Source organism: Nerophis ophidion, linkage group LG14 (genome assembly GCF_033978795.1).
Source record: "Nerophis ophidion isolate RoL-2023_Sa linkage group LG14, RoL_Noph_v1.0, whole genome shotgun sequence".
NCBI classification, from domain to species: Eukaryota; Metazoa; Chordata; class Actinopteri; order Syngnathiformes; family Syngnathidae; genus Nerophis; species Nerophis ophidion.
The window spans coordinates 23,481,206-23,498,373 of record NC_084624.1 but is presented as its reverse complement, the minus strand read 5'-3'; the positions used below and the strand labels follow the sequence as shown (position 1 = coordinate 23,498,373).

The window sequence follows — 17,168 nt, the reverse complement described above, 5'->3', positions numbered from 1 at the left end:
TACATACATACATACATACATACATACATACATACATACATACATACATACACACACACATACATACATACATACATTACATACATACATACATACATACATACATACATACATACATACATACATACATACATACATACATACATACATACATACATACATACATACATACATACATACATACATACATACATACATGGCAGAGGGGTTAGTGCGTCTGCCTCACAGTACGAAGGTCCTGAGTAGTCTGGGGTTCAATCCCGGGCTTGGGATCTTTCCGTGTGGAGTTTGCATGTTCTCCCCGTGAATGCGTGGGTTCCCTCCGGGTACTCCGGCTTCCGCCCACTTCCAAAGACATGCACCTGGGGATGTTGTAAGCACAATACCAATGGGCGCAATGTCAAATCAAATCAAATGTTCATTGGATTCATCACTATACAGTGTACATCCACGACTAAACTACTACCACAACTTGGTTTACTATTTATAAAATATAATAATGTAGGGTTACCTGGAACTTGAAATAGGCCACACGGCCTGAATCTACACTTCCCTCGCTAAACACCTTCGTTTCCTCATAAATAGGCCTTGATCCCATCTACGCAGTGTAGGGAGACTGTTTTGCTGTTAGATCACGTCCAAATATGCAAAGTGCGCGAGATTGGTGAAATGCTTACAACAGGGATAGGTTGATTGGCAACACTAAATGGTCCCTAGTGTGTAAATGTGAGTGTGAATGTTGTCTGCCTATCTGTTTTGGCCCTGTGATGACGTTGCGACTTGTCCAAGGTGTACCCCACCTTCCGCCCGATTGTAGCTGAGATAGGCACTAGCGCCCCCGCGACCCTAAAGGGAATAAGCGGTAGAAAATGGATGGATGGATATATAGTGTATCAACCTGTTGTTAACGCAGCGTCCCAGCATAGTACAATGCAGTATTTGTACAACAGCAGCCCCTAGTGGCCGTTCTGGTGAACTCCGCAGCTAGCTAGCTACAATTTAGCTTCCTTGTCCACAATCGAGATTTAGCATTTTAACCCAAACACGAGTGCGAAACATGCAAAGTGTAACACTCAAACGGACCTGCGGCCACTGAAGCATAACTCACGCACCACAGGGGGACGTTCGTCCACGCTGCAGGGCTTCTCCTCGTAAGTTTGTGTCCCAAAATACATCGCGTTGGTGTCGGAAAACGCCTGCTAACGGGCAGATAACCCGCTAGCATGGCTCGTGCTACCGCAATCTTTTTACTGGACTCCTGTGGCTGTTAAGCATGAATGGGGAATCAAATGCCAGCGTCGACTGCCTTACTTTGACTACTTTTCATGACATGGTCGCAGTGTATTCATTTTATTTGGTCGAGTGACAGGTGCCAACCAGTGCTAGCGCAAGCAGTAGGACGCTAATTAGCAGTTAGCATTAGCTGCAGCATCTCTGCTAGCCGGTTAGCTCAATGCTAAGCATCGCCACTACTGTACAATGAACAACATGTTTTAATTCAATGAAAACCTCCAATGTTCTCTTTTATTCAGGAGGGAAACATGTCGGGGGTTAAAAGGAAAATAGAGGACGGCGATCCTGACTATGAGGATGTTGCATTAATCCAAAATAGTAAGCGAAACAAAGCGGCTGAATTAAGTGGTAAGTCAGTGGATTGAATCCAACACTGTGCACCTGTGATGTTGTTTACTTGTATGCAATATTTCCCTTGAACAGCCCGAGATGCAGCAGTGCAGAAGATAGAAGCCATCATCACCAAGCAGTTCTCCTTGGAGATGAAGAACAAAGAACATGAGATAGATATTATCAGCCAGGTAAAGCAGTGTTTTTCAACCACTGTGCCGTGGCACACACTAGTGCCGTGACATACAGTCTGGTGTGCCGTGGGAGATGATCTAATTTCACCTATATGGGTTAAAAATATTTTTTGCATACCAGTAATTATAGTTTGTAAATGATGTGTCGGTGCTGTCTAGAGCTGGGCAGAGTAACCGTGTAATACTCTTCCATATCAAGAGGTGGCAGCTGGTAGCTAATTGCTTTGTAGATGTCGGAAACAGCGGGAGGCAGCATGCAGGTAAAAATATGCTTAAACCAAAAATAAACAAAAGATGAGTGCCCCTAAGAAAACTAAAACTGAACTGGCTACAAAGTAAACAAAAAGAGAATGCTGGACGACAGCAAAGACTTACTGTGGAGCAAAGACAATGTTCATCCGAACATGACATGACAATCAACAATGTACCCACAAAGAAGGATAAAAACAACTTAAATAGTCTTGATTGCTAAAAGAAAGTAGTTGCGGGGAATAGCGCTCAAAGGAAGACATTAAACTGCTACAGGAAAATACCAAAAAAAGAGGAAAAGCCACCAAAATAAGAGCACAAGATAAAATACCAAAAAAAGAGAAAGAGCCACAAAAATAGGACCGCACGACAAGAAGTAAAACACTACACACAGGAAACAGCAAAAAAGTGAAAATAAGTCAGGGTGTGATGCGACAGGTGGTGACAGCACACCTACTTTGAGACAAGACTTATAGTGATGCATGCTTGGTTATGCTTTAAAGTCATATCCAACAATTGCGACAACGACTTTTTACTGTCAACTGAGTTTCGTTTTTTTAATGATTTCTGTTGGTGGTGTGCCTCCGCATTTTTTTCAACACAAAATGTGCCTCGGCCCAAAAAAAATTGAAAAACACTGACAAAAACCATATACCGTATTTCCTTGAATTGCCTCCGGGGCGCTAATTAATTTAAAACCTCTTCTCACTCCTGCGCTTACCAAAGGCGTGCGGTAAAAGTAAGCATGCGCTAATTATTTTAAAACCTTTTCTCACTCCGGCACTTACCAAAGGCATGCAGTAAAAATGCGAGTGTGATGTGAGCTTGGACATTAAATCCTACTGAATAGCTCTTAATCTTCTTCCCTTTATGCGATTTCAAATTACCGGTATTGAAATCAGCCTCCTCCATTTTGAAAATGATAACAGGGGAAGTGTCACTTGTGACGTCACAAGTTTGACCAGGCGGTAATACTAAGCATGCGCTAATTATTTTGCGAAGAGAGTTTGACCCGGCAGTAATTCAAGGCAGGCGTATGCTATAAGCCTTGCGGCAATTCAAGGAAATACGGTTGTCCATCTTGTTGCATTTGGGAAATGTTCATAGAAATCTTATTAAAGGGGAACTGGACTTTTTTATTTGGAATTCGTCCATCGTTCACAATCTTGAGAGACAAGGAGACGAAAGTATTTTTCTTTACTCATTCGTCTAGTGCAGTGTTTCTCAAATGGGAGTACACGTACCCCTGGGGGTACTTGAAGGTATGCCGAGGGGTACGTGAGATTTTAAGAAAATATTCTAAAAATAGCAACAATTCAAAAATCTTTTATAAATATATTTATTGAATAATATTTTAACAAAATATGAATGTAAGTTCATAAACTGTGAAAAGAAATGCAACAATGTAATATTCAGTGTTGACAGCTAGATTTTTTGTGGACATGTTCCATAAATATTGATGTTAAAGATTTCCTTTTTTGTGAAAAAATGTTTAGAATTAAGTTCATGAATCCAGATGGATTTCTATTACAATCCCCAAAGAGGCACTTTAAGTTGATGATTACTTCTATGTGTAGGAATCTTTATTTATAATTGAATCACTCATTTATTTTTCAACAAGTTTTTAGTTATTTTGATATCTTTTTTTCCAAATATTTCAAGTAAGAACACTACAAATGAGCAATATTTTGCACTGTTATACAATTTAATAAATCAGAAACCGATGACATAATGCTTTATTTTACTTCTTTAGCTCTTTTTTTCAACCAAAAATGTTTTGATCTGATTAGGGGGTACTTGATTTAAAAAAATGTTCACAGGGGGTACATCCCTATAAGGAGTTTGAGAAACTCTGGCCTAGTGGGTAGAGTGTCCCCCCTGATATCGGTACGTTGTGAGTTCAAATCCCGGCTGAGTCATACCAAAGACTATAAAAATGGGACCCATTACCTCCCTGCTTGGCACTCAGCATTAAGGGTTGGAATTGGGGGTTAAATCACCACTGCTGCCTACTGCTCCTCTCACCTCCCAGGGGGTGATCAAGGGTGATGGGTCAAATGCAGAGAATAATTTCGCCACAGCTAGTGTGTGTGTGGCAATCATTTGTACTTTAACTTTTTAACTTTAAAGCATTCTAACTTGTAATTAGACGTAAATACATTCAGCTTACAAAGGAGTAAATAGGAGGTCCTCTTTAAGTGCTCCAAGTCAGTGTTTTTCAACCTTTTCTGAGCCGATGCACATTTTTTTTCATCTAAAAAAATCCAGAGGCACACCACCAGCAGAAAACAATAAAAAATTTAACTCAGCGGTCGATATTGACAGTATAAAGTTGTTCTCGCAATTGTTGGATATGAATTCAAACCATAACTAAGCGTTGATTGATTGATTAATTGATTGATTGAGACTTTTTTAGGGCTGGGCGATATTGCCTTTTTTCAATATCGCAGTATTTTTAGGCCATATCGCAATATACGATATATATTACGATATTTTGCCTTGGCCTTGAATGAACAGTTGATGCATATAATCACAGCAGTATGATGATTCTATGTGTCTACATTAAAACATTCTTCTTCATACTGCATTAATATATGCTACTTTTAAACTTTCATGCAGAGAGGGAAATCACAACTAAGTCAATTGACCAAAAGTGTATTTATTAAAGTTATTAAGCAATGGCACAAACATTCATGTCATTTCCAAAACATAAAGTGCAAGATTGTTAGAGACATTTTAAGTGTCAAATAAAAATTAGCTGCATAATAGGAAATCAAATAGTATTCGTCCTTCACTATGTGGTATGCTACTAAGGTTATAAAATTCTCTTCATTCTCTAGCGAGTGGCTTTTCAAATGATGCTACATATTACCAGTAATACTACTCTTTATAGCAATGCTTTTCCCCCCCACACTTGACAAAATATGGTTGTCTGTTCGATATATTCCCACTTGAAGCCGAACCACCGCCAGACAATCGAAACCCTGCTGTTTTCATTGGGAATTAAGTCTTCCTTCATGTGTTACCAGATCCGCACCTTCATTCTCTCGTACGGCTACGTTGGCAGCTAACATAGCCCAGTATGCTACCTCTATGCCCTGCGAGGGCGGACACGCATGTGACGTATGTAAGAAGGGGCGGCATAGCTCGGTTGGTAGAGTGGCCGTGCTAGCAACTTGAGGGTTGCAGGTTCGATTCCCGCTTCCGCCATCCTAGTCACTGCCGTTGTGTCCTTGGGCAAGGCACTTTACCCACCTGCTCCCAGTGCCACCCACACTGGTTTAAATGTAACTTAGATATTGGGTTTCACTATGTAAAAGCGCTTTGAGTCACTAGAGAAAAGCGCTATATAAATATAATTCACTTCACAATGTGCGCCTGCTTGTCTGTGAGGAGAGACAGGAAAGAGTGAGAAGAGCCTGAATGCCCGCAGCTAAAAACAACTGCGCGAGAACGTATACTCGAATATTACGATATAGTCATTTTCTATATCGCACAGAGACAAACCCGCAATATATCATATGTATCGATATATCATATGTATCGATATATCGCCCAGCCCTATTTTTATTAGGAGATCGCACAGTACAGTACATATTCCGTACAAGTGACCACTAAATGGTAACACCCAAATAAGTTTTTCAACTTGTTTAAGTCGGGGTCCACGTTAATCAATTCATGGTAAGTCGGGGTCTACGAAGCATGCCTCACTATAGCTCTTGTCTCAAAGTAGGTGTACTGTCGTGACTAATTTTGAGGTTTTTGGTGTTTTCCTGTGTGTAGTGTTTTAGTTCTTGTCTTGCACTCCAATTTTGGTGTCTATTGTCATGTTATGTACGAATGTACTTTGTGGATGCCGTCTGCTCCACATGCTTAAGTCTTTGCTGTCGTCCAGCATTCTGTTTCTGTTTACTTTGCAGCCAGTTCAGTTTTAGTTTAGTTTTGCATAGCCGTCCCTAAGCTTCAATGCCTTTGTCCAACTGTTTTGCAACATTGTTTCAAAGTCCCTTTTAAAGGACATGTATGTATAACCCATGTTGTATTAGGGTTGTCTCAATACCAATATTTTGGTACCGGTACCAAAATGTGTTTCGATACTTTTCTAAATAAAGGGGACCACAAAAAATGGCATTATTGGCTTTATTTAACAAAAAATATTAGGGTACATTACACATATGTTTACTATTGCAATCAAAGAACAATTTAGTTCTTAAATAAAATAGTGAGCATACTAGACAACTTGTCTTTTAGTAGTAAGTAAACAAACAAAGGCTCCTAATTAGTCTGCTGAGTATGCAGTAACATTTTGTGTAATTTATCATTCTATTATTTAGTCAAAATTATAAAGGACACACTGTAAAAATTGTATTATTAATCCATTTGTTCATTTACTGTTAATATCTGATTATTTTTCAGTTTCAACATGTTCTATCTACACTTCTGTTAAAATGTAATAATCACATATTCTTCTGTTGTTTGATACTTTACATTATTTTTGGATGATACCACAAATTTACGTTTCAATCTGATACCAAGTAGCTACAGGATCATACATTGGTCATAATTTAAGTTCTCATGTGTCCAGGGACGTATTTCCTGATTGTATGAATATAATATGAATAAAAAAAAATTTATTTTTTGACGATAAAAAATATTGATGTAATCATAGTAGTATCGTCTAGATACGCTCTTGTAATCTGTATAATTACAGTGGATGTCAGGTGTAGATCCACCCATAGCATTTGTTCACATTGTGATGCCGGTGAGCTATTTTATCCTCCTACAGTATGTAGTGAAGCATGTTTAGCTATTCCTGGTCCTGCAGGGATGATACTTGTAAGAAACTTACTTTATTTGTCGCCATGGAGGCGAGGATTAGTGATTTAGAAGTAGCTAAAACACTGCTGATTGTGGATGGACATTAGCCGCTAACTAGCTAGCCATGTCTTAAAGTACCTCCTCCTGAGGGTGTTTCAGTGTTATAACTTCATCTTTATCTTTAGTTTTTAAGCCAAAATGCTTCCATTTTCCCTTTTCTGTCTACGGACTGTGTCTGTGTGTAAGTACTCTGTGATAGTGCGCTGGCGAACCTGCTCCTCTGCTTGTAAAACCAGCAATGTTATGACATGATCACGACGCGCTGTCATACCTGTTAAAAAAAATATATATGGCCGAACCGGTACATTTTTATTGGCGTATAGCACAGTTTTTAAATCATTAGTACCGCGATACTTTACAGTACCAGTATACTGTACAACCCTATCCACATTGTATCAATGTCTTGTGCCTGCTGGGATATGATGGGGTTTGATGTAACCTTTTGAAATAAACTAAACCAACACTATTTTTGTTTCTTAGCGACTCAATGAAGCCAGAAGGATGATGGACAAATTGCGAGCATGCATCGTGGCCAATTACTATGCAAATGCTGGCCTGACAAAACTCCCGGAGGTAATTTCCACTTTTTATTGTTTTTGTTTTCAATGTCACTGTTTTAGTGCGGCACGGTGGGGTAGTGGTTAGCACCACTTAGCCCCTGACCATCAGGAGATGCGGGTCTCAAGCTCACACTCAGGCATGCATGTCAGGCTAACATGAGTTTCTACATCGTCCATAGGTTTGAATTTGAGTATGAATGGTGGTTTGTGCAATGTAACTGATTGGTCATCAATCAGGTGTGTCGGTTAGTAAAGGCTCCAGCTCACCTGTCACCCTACTGAAGACCGGTGGTTGTGTATGCTTACAGCCCTCCAAGAGTGAGCCCGTGGTGTTGAATCATCCAGCCATCCGACGATTCCTGGAGTCGCCGTCACGTTCCTCCTCCCCTCTCAACCACGGGTCAGAGACGCCTTCCCTGGGCCAGTCAGAGTCCGAGTCCTTGTCGCAGCACGGCGACGCCACTGACAAGGATGCAGAGGGGGCATGGCGGGAAGAGAGCAGCAGTAGGCAGGAACAAAGGCCGGGACGCAACATTGGCAAGGTGGGTCTAGCTAAGACCAAGCAATGCAGAGTCCTGTTTTTTTTTTTCTCTTAAAATCATAAGTGTATGTGAGTGACGGGAAGAAAACCTCTGACTCGCTTATGGTGAGGTTGTTTGGTATAAAGCTCTAGACCCTCACCTTTAATATAAGATGTCATGTCTTTTTCAAATTGTTGTGTCTTGAGAAAAATATATGGTCCTATATTTAGGGCAATTTGGTGTGTGATGGTGAACTTAAAGGTTCCACGTGTAATAATGTGGCTAGAAATGGTACTGTAATCACGGTCAAAATTATGTAGTCCCTTCCCCCTCTCCTTGACTGAGGTTGCCAGATAGGAAACCGAGTCCAGCTGGCTGGACTGGGTTAGTCCCTCCAAGAAACTTTAAACTTCCACTGGCTTTTACCAGGGGTTGAGGTGCTGGGACCATAATAACGGAATAGTAGGGGTGTAACGGTACACAAAAAGGTTGGTTCGGTACATACCTCGATTTAGAGGTCACGGTTCGGTTCATTTTCGGCACAGTAAGAAAACAACAAAATATACATGTTTTGGTTATTTATTTACCAAATTTGTAAACAATAGCTTTGTCCTTTTAACACTGGGAGCACTATAATAATTCTGCCCAGGTTAATCCACATTAAACTACCTCAAGTTATTGCGTAGATTAAATAAAATGACAAAACTTTTCTTTTACATATAAAAAGTGCAACATTAAACAGTTTCAAGTGAACTCATCATGCTTAATTTATCACAGCATTTGGGAAGCCTGTAGTTGATTTTTATTATGTAAATGTCATATTTTTGTCGACATGTGATAGCAGGGACCATGCCATTCAAACTAGGCTGCTACATTACTAATGATTAATGTAACTATTGCTGAAAAAATAGTACAATAGCAATAGGAGAGACTATTCATCCCTGATCACCATGGAGTTCAAGTAAAATAACAGACAGACAGGGCTTTGCTGCCCCTAACACACACACGTACGCACACACGCACACACTTGCGTATGCACACGCGCGGCCACACTTGCGCGCACACATGCATGCACGCACGCACGCGTGCACGCACACACACACACACACACACGCACACACACACACACACACACACAGCCAAATGAGCTAACGTTACGCTAAAAGCTAATTAGCCTTCAACTCAAGCCAGAACTGCGCGCGAGCTGAGCTGCAGTTTAAGTTTCTAGAACATCAACGGTCTCATAGTAATGTTAGTAGTAATAGTGACTGGGAGGTGTTTATTATAATTTGGGGAGAGTCCGCTGCTCACCTGCTAAACACCTATCTGCTCGACGCTGAAGCATTTACTACATGCGCTCTGAATACGCACTGCTGATTGGCTGTTACCGCTCTGAGTACGCTCTGCTGATTGGCTTCGTATGTAACCAATCACATGGTTGTGGGGGTGGGACAATGCTCGGTGCTGAGAGAGAGGCAGAAGAAGCAAAGCAGCTTGTTAAGACTTTAGTTTAGAAACTTGTTCGGTACACCCCTGTACCGAACCGAAACCCCCGTAACGAAACGGTTTAATACAAATACATGTACCGTTACACCCCTACTGAATAGACAAGCGTATTGTCAATAACAAGTCTCTAACCAACACATTGTACACAGAAATTAGGCTATTTTCAGGAAGAATTACGTCATGCCTGGGTACAATATTTCAACAACTGGCAATCATATGTTTATTGTCAGTACTATCAGAAAACAAAGACTAAAACCAACTACAACCAATGCTAGCTGTGGTTATACTGGTGAAAATAAGTATAGCATGCTTAGCATCCTAATGTACGCCCGAAACTAAAGAGGGGACATTTTACCAAGGTATGCCTATAGCCTACACCAATGAGGAATTATTTTATCATGTGATTTGGCTGTCTCCATACGTTTCTCATTGCCATGATGACAGCCACACCATTTTGTCAGCTTGTCAGTATATTGACAACAAAATAGGCATGTTCTGTCCTAAATGACTGTCAAAGTGTTCCAACTTGTAGGAATACCTACTCAGACGTCTTCTGTTCAGGTGAGATGCATGATTTATGATCTACAATAAACTTACAGGGAGCAATGGAGCAAGGAAGCAGCAGACTACTCGATTATATAAACATAGGCACACATGGTAGGGATCACACCACCGCAATAAATTGTTTGTCTGCCTTTAGGTAGGTAGGTCTTTACTGTCATTCCACAAGTACAACAAAACTTGGTTTTCAGCACGAACCCGTTCAAGATTAAACAAACAAACAGTGTACAGGGTTACAGAACAGGAACGCTGATGGGTCGCCGTAAGGCGCCCCGTAAAAGATGGGAAAAAGGTAAACGCTGGGGAAGTCTGGAATAGGAAAAAAGTTCCATAGCAAAGCACATATACATATTCCAACGTACATCTCAAGATATCTAGCAACAGAGGGGAGGGAGTAGGGGTCACGGTGCCAGGCTGCAGCTCTTCAGGCGCTGCCCATCCGTCCATCACCCCTAAGGGATTTGCGTTAAGGGCATTTGATAGGGGGTTGGGTATGTGTGTGTGATGTATATTTTTGTGTATGCATGTGTGTGTAAGCCTGCCTCGTGTCTCTGTTCCGTGGCCTTGACGTTGTGCAGCCGATAGTCAGTCCAAAGTCAACAACAGGTGTGTGTCCATGAGAGACAAGAAGGGAGTTTGTTGTGTCTTCGCCGCACTCTCCTTCAGTGAAGTGAAGTATATTCAGGAGAGTCTGGAAGCCAGGGACTGTGTGCTTATAATTATAATATCACTAATGCTTGGTTAATATTCAAGTCATGAAATGTTCAGTTCAGTTTCAGTTTATTTGGAACATGCATGCGATACAATGTTATGCATCACATATTTCCAGTTGTTTCATTACAGCATGTCCGAAAAGGAGTAGGAAGAAGCTGAGTTTATTTAATCCTACCCCTTTTTATACCATAGCAATTTCATCCCATTACCTTTATCTCCGTAACAGAACAGTGAATAAATAAATAATATACCATAGTAAGTAAACAGATATTAAATACATAAATAAAATTGATCTCAAACAAAAAAAAGGTTCAAGATGTTCATCATGATTATTGTTCTGTGTACTTTGTGAACTGTTGTAGTTTGAACAGTCTCTTAAACTGAATCATATTTGGTGCTTTGTTGGATTTATTTGCTTAATCCATTCCATCATTTAATTCCACATACTGATATGGTAAAGGTTTTAAGTGTTGTACATCCATACAAATGTTTTAAATGAGACTTTCCTTCAAGGTTATAATTCTCCTCTTTTGTCAAGAAGAATTGTTGTACATTCTTGGCTAGCAGGTTATAGTTTGTTTTGTACATCATTTTAGATGTTTGCAAATGCACCAAATCGTTCAATTTCAATATTTGTGATTCGATAAATAAAGTGTTTCTATGTTCTCTACATCCAACATTATGTATTATTTTAATCGATCTTTTTGGTAACACAGTTAGTGAATGAAGTGTACTTTTGTAGTTTTTTCCCCATATTTCCATACAATAACTCAGATATGTAACACTAGTGAGCAGTAAATAATATAAAGGGATTTTTGGTCTCGAACATGTTTTGCTCTATTCATTATTGACGCGTTTCTTGCTACTTTTTGTTGTATATTTTTTACATGAAGTTTCCAATTATTTTTTCATGTATTATTACACCCAAAAATGTGTTTTCTTTTACCCTTTCAATAATTACTCTATTTGTATTTGTGTTTGACTTTTTCTTCTACCGTTACCAAATAGCATTATTTTAGTTTTATTGAGATTCAAAGATAGTCTGTTTTTGTCAAACCATCGTTTTAATTTGTTAATTTCTTCTGTTATTATTTGTATTAGCTTTTGTGTGTTCTTTCCTGAACTGAACACAGTTGTATTATCTGCAAATAATACTAACTTTAAGTCCTTTTTAACTTTACAAATGTCATTTATATAGATATTGAACAATTTTGTAAAAAAAATGTAAATCGAGTAATGTTGGCGCTTTTTCAATGTTATTTATTGGATTTAATGGGTGGAACAGTGGAGCTCCCATTGGCTCCACTGTAAGATGACTTTTATTTACGTTTATTTAATATTTAGAATGCATTTAAAAAAAAATCCGTCTGTCGTCATGTCTTTCATAATCATTGTGAATAGGCAAAATTCCCCCAAAAAGTGCAGTTCCCCTTTAACAAAACACATCAATCAATCAATGTTTATTTATATAGCCCTAAATCACAATTGTCTCAAAGGGCTGCACAAACCACAACGACATCCTTGGTACAGAGCCCACATAAGGGCAAGGAAAAACTCACGCCCAGTGGGACGTCGGTGACAGTGACAATGATGACTGAGAAAATAGCCTATCAGAGAGCGCCGTCTTTGCTCTTCACCGTGTCCCATTCTATATTTTCATTAGTATGATGTGACGAAGCATAATTTATTTGTGGCATGTGAAGCTTGTAAACCTGTGAAAATCTATAAATTAGCCATAGCATTGTCTAACATGCGTGGGGAAAAGAGTAGGCTTATAGTCTGGAATTTACAGTACCTTTTTAAAAATCAGTAAAATGGATAAAATGTCCACAAGTTTATATTGCACATTGCCGCCACCTGTAGACTGGAGTGGAATATTCACTTCACTGGTTACTGTCAATTTGTTCTCAGAGGAAAAGTTAACTGCATTTTTTTGTTCAATAATGTTTGTAGGACACATTTGGTGTGCCTGTGGCCTTGGGAAGTGAGCAAAGGGTGACCTACCACACCACTGGAGATGAGGCATCCCGAGTCTATGCAAAGAAGACTATTGTTGTGGGCAATGTGTCGAAGTACGTAACTTCCTACTGTTAAACTGTAACTTTACGGTTTAAAAACAAATACGAACATTTTACTCAATTGTCCCCAAGAAAATGAATGGATAGATATTAACACATTTGGGATTACCTGTAGGTAGAAAGATACAACACAGCAGCAATAGAACCAATGTTATAATAGAGTTAAGGAGCAAACTGCTGAATTAGCATTACTGTTGTTGCTTTCAGCCACAGCCAATGTTTTTTTTAACCAAGTGCCCGAGCCCTGGCTGTAATTTGCTTTTGTGTAGGAGACCTGACAGTTAATTGAATAGAGTCGTTAATTAGAGCATTTCCATTTGACTTTTGGTGTAATGGACAACTTCTCATTGGAAAAATGTGCATATTTGCTCTCTGCTGTCAGGTATATCCCTCCAGACAAGCGTGAAGAGAACGACCAGTCGACTCATAAGTGGATGGTGTACGTCAGGGGCTCCCGAAAGGAGCCCACCATTGACCACTTCGTAAAGAAAGTCTGGTTCTTTTTACACCCCAGCTACAAACCTAACGACCTGGTGGAAGTCAGGTTAGTGCCAGTCAGCAGTTTTCAAGCGGTTGCCTCGGGTGACATTCAGCGACGCAGAGAGAAACTTGTTTCAATTACCGTTTCCCGTCGCACTCTGGTGTTGCCCGTAGACACATGGTGTTTACTTTCAACCTTTAATTATTATTCTTGGCCATTAGTTTGCCCGGCCTCTTTTCGCTACACTACAATAAAGTAGAGAAATAAGCTGCTTCTTAAGTCTGTTGTTCATTTCAGTGTGTGAAACACAAAATGAGTCAGCCAGGACATTAAATTTCAGATTTGAAGCTATGTGTTACAACATGACTTCCCACGTGATGTTTGTTTTCCCTTCCAAGTCAAACACAAAAGAAGTGCTGAATGTGGTGTGAGTCTGTGATGTCACACAATGACTCAGCTCTGTATGACTAAGAGTGGGCACACCTAAAGTGTACGCGCCATGCAGTGTCTTAGAGAAAACATGCATTTATGGCACGTTAAGGCCCAAATTACTCTTTTGTTGCGAAAAAAAGGGCCTCTCTGAAATCCCATGCAGACAAAAATCTCCACATTCTCTTCAACAGACCCTCTGAGTATGTGATTCACCAGTGGGCAGATATGTGGAAATAACTACTTCTATTCAAAGGAGTCCAGTATTTACCCCGGAATTTTGAGCACCACCCCTTGGAAACTATTGTTAAAAATTGAAGAACAGAGTCATGTAACAGAAAGTTTTTTTTGTGTCAGGAGACAAAAGGTTAATTCTTCGTCATATTAGACGTCCTCTGTGTGTATTGCACTTTATTAGGCCCTCTTTTCTGTTTTAGGAGAGCGAACCCAAAGTTAGTCATGTGTCTGATCACATGTGTTTTGCTTCAGAGCTAAGCAGAGAAATGCAACATTTTGGAGTTTTCTCCTTTATTCAAAGTGGACCTATGATGAATATACTCTTATCTGATTTAAAAATGTTTCAATATTGGGTACTCCTGTTTAACAATAGCAAAGCGTCCCATCATAACATTAATGCATTTGGGTGTGAACTTGCATGCAGTTTCGAATGCCTCTCTTTGTATTTTTTTAACTAGGAATCGGTGACGTCACACGTTGACGGATGTACTTATGTGGTTTCTTGGACATATTTCGTCAGAAAGTCTCCTCATCTGCTGTGCCCAAATAGCAGAGACTTTTGCCGCTGCAACCTCCGTATAATCCTTCCCGTTTCACGTCCTCCCGCCTGCTTCGTGTCTATGAAACAAATAATATAAAATATTTTTATTATTTGTATTAACATCTTGAAACCTTTTAGTGTATAAAGTATTATTGTTATCCAATTTTGGCATTCACACCCAACTACACACAATAACATTGATGTGTGACACACATTGACACAAATTCTGCTAAAGACAGCATTTTTTTATGCAACTCTGGAGTATTATCAAAGGAGTGTGCAGGTGTACCCAAAGTTCTGACGGTGTGAATCTAATTAACCTCCGAGAACCTGTCGTCCACATATGTGGACATCATATTTTTGGTTGTGTAGAACACAGTATAAGGTTTTTTTTTTCTGCAAGACCCTGTTTTCCACTTACGAGGACATTATTCTACCAAGGAGTGGGGAGAAAAAGTATACCCCATAAAATGTTAGATTCAAGATGGCTGAAAACACATATCCAAATGTTCCGATGGCAACGTTCAACATTTTTTGAATTTTTATACTCATTGGGTTCCAAATGCCCAGGATTGTCTTGGAAGGCTACCGTTTATGTAGTTTACAGTATGTTTGACCGTGTCTGGGGGAAAAAGCAGTGTCGTTGGTCTTTGAGCTATTTAAACAGTCTGCATTTTCAAAAGATAAATTGATGCTTTTGGGGATGGTGGGGTGTGGATTAATTTGCAGTTTTAGAACGCCTCCAACCACAAACATCTTGAAGACACATGCCGAAAGTGGGTGAATGTGGAGCAAAATTTGCACCGAAGCAATACGTATTATCTTGACCACATGGAAGTCTTTTAAATATGAATTAGAACCATTGTAAGTCCCCTTTAACCAATGGTTGCACCCAAAACTTAGAATCTGGAATCCTCCAGAGGGATGCTCAGATGTTCTATTATCATCCATGATGACACTACAGTGTTCACTAATCAGCTTTTTATTCTGTAAAAAAAAAAAAAAAAAAAGTCAGAGGATTTAGGTTTTCCTGTGGCTTTTTACAAACCCCATTTCCATATGAGTTGGGAAATTGTGTTTGATGTAAATATAAACGGAATGCAATGATTTGCAAATCATTTTCAACCCATATTCAGTTGGATATGCTACAAAGACAACATATTTGATGTTCAAACTGATAAACATATTTTTTTTTTGCAAATAATTATTAACTTTATAATTTGATGCCAGCAACACGTGACAAAGAAGTTGGGAAAGGTGGCAATAAATACTAATAAAGTTGAGGAATGCTCATCAAACACTTATTTGGAACATCCCCCAAAAATGCTCAGTCTTTCACTAGAAAGGATGGGGCGAGGTTCACCCCTTTGTCCACAACTGCGTGAGCAAATAGTCAAACAGTTTAAGAACAACGTTTCTCAAAGTGCAATTGCAAGACATTTTGGGATTTCAACATCTACGGTCCATAATATTGATTGATTGATTGATACTTTTATTAGTAGATTGCACAGTACAGTACATATTCCGTACAATTGACCACTAAATGGTAACACCCGAATAAGTTTTTCAACTTGTTTAAGTCGGGGTCCACGTTAATCAATTCATGGTAAGGTTCAGAGGATCTGGAGAAATCACTCCACAGAAGCAGCATGGCCGGAAACCAACATTGAATGACTGTGACCTTCGATCCCTCAGACGGCACTGTATCAAAAACCGACATCAATCTCTAAGGGATATCTCCACATGGGCTCAGGAACACTTCAGAAAACCACTGTCACTAAATAAAGGTTCGTCGCTACATCCCTAAGTGAAAGTCAAAGCTCTTAATGCAAAGCAAAAGCCATTTATCAACAACATCCAGAAACGCTGCTGGCTTCTCTGGACCCGAGATCATCTAAGATGGACTGATGCAAAGTGGAAAAGTGTTCTTCGGTCAAATATCTTGTCTTTGTAGTGCATTCAATTGAATATTGCTTGAAAAGGATTTGCAAATCATTGTATTCCGTTTATATTTACATCAAACACAATTTCCCAAATCATATGAAAACGGGGTTTGTACTAAATGATGGATTTTGTTTTTCAGCTGCCTAAATCCGTCTGGCCTTTTAAGGCAGTTCAGCTGACAAGGTACTTGTGTTGCCGTGGGAACGGCGCATAATCTCCACGTCTGGCAGCTGTTTTTTTTTCTATGCTGTGATTCGTTTGGGATCTTTGCTCCTTGCTGACTCCATGCAGGGATGGTTTTAAGTCCACAAAAAATGCATTATCCAGTTTTACTTTAGGGAGATGCTTGGTATTTTTCTACAAATTCATTGTGTACCATTGTGATTTTGAAAGGTGCTATACAAATATTTTTTTTATTGAAATGTTTTTTTGTAAATATATACCTTTTTTTTTTTTAAATTATGACACTTAACGTTTTTGGATGTTTTCAGTGAGCCTCCTTTTCATTTAACCCGTCGTGGTTGGGGTGAATTTCCTGTAAGGATCCAGATCCACTTTAAAGACCCTCGCAACAAACGTATTGACATCATCCATCAGTTGAAGGTCAGACATACTTTTCCATACACAGGTCTTTACACATAATGACTTTAAA

At 39.4% G+C, this 17,168-nt stretch overlaps 1 protein-coding gene across 5 annotated transcripts in view; it reads left to right on the top strand.

Annotated features, from left to right (window-relative positions):
• The first annotated feature begins 430 nt into the window (after window positions 1-430).
• The window catches only part of yeats2 (YEATS domain containing 2), a 48,102-nt gene continuing 31,364 nt past the window's right edge, over window positions 431-17,168 (top strand). The window contains exons 1-8 of one of the 5 annotated variants that reach the window (XM_061920167.1): window positions 431-1,151; window positions 1,533-1,641; window positions 1,717-1,814; window positions 7,425-7,517; window positions 7,813-8,046; window positions 12,760-12,878; window positions 13,267-13,428; window positions 17,008-17,119. In XM_061920167.1, coding sequence (XP_061776151.1) covers window positions 1,542-1,641; window positions 1,717-1,814; window positions 7,425-7,517; window positions 7,813-8,046; window positions 12,760-12,878; window positions 13,267-13,428; window positions 17,008-17,119 — 918 coding nt within the window. In that variant the 5' untranslated portion in view covers window positions 431-1,151; window positions 1,533-1,541. Of the gene's footprint in view, window positions 1,152-1,177; window positions 1,445-1,532; window positions 1,642-1,716; window positions 1,815-7,424; window positions 7,518-7,812; window positions 8,047-12,759; window positions 12,879-13,266; window positions 13,429-17,007; window positions 17,120-17,168 lie in introns of those variants that run through there. The other 4 variants (XM_061920168.1, XM_061920166.1, XM_061920164.1 and 1 more) reach the window with 4 other exon arrangements.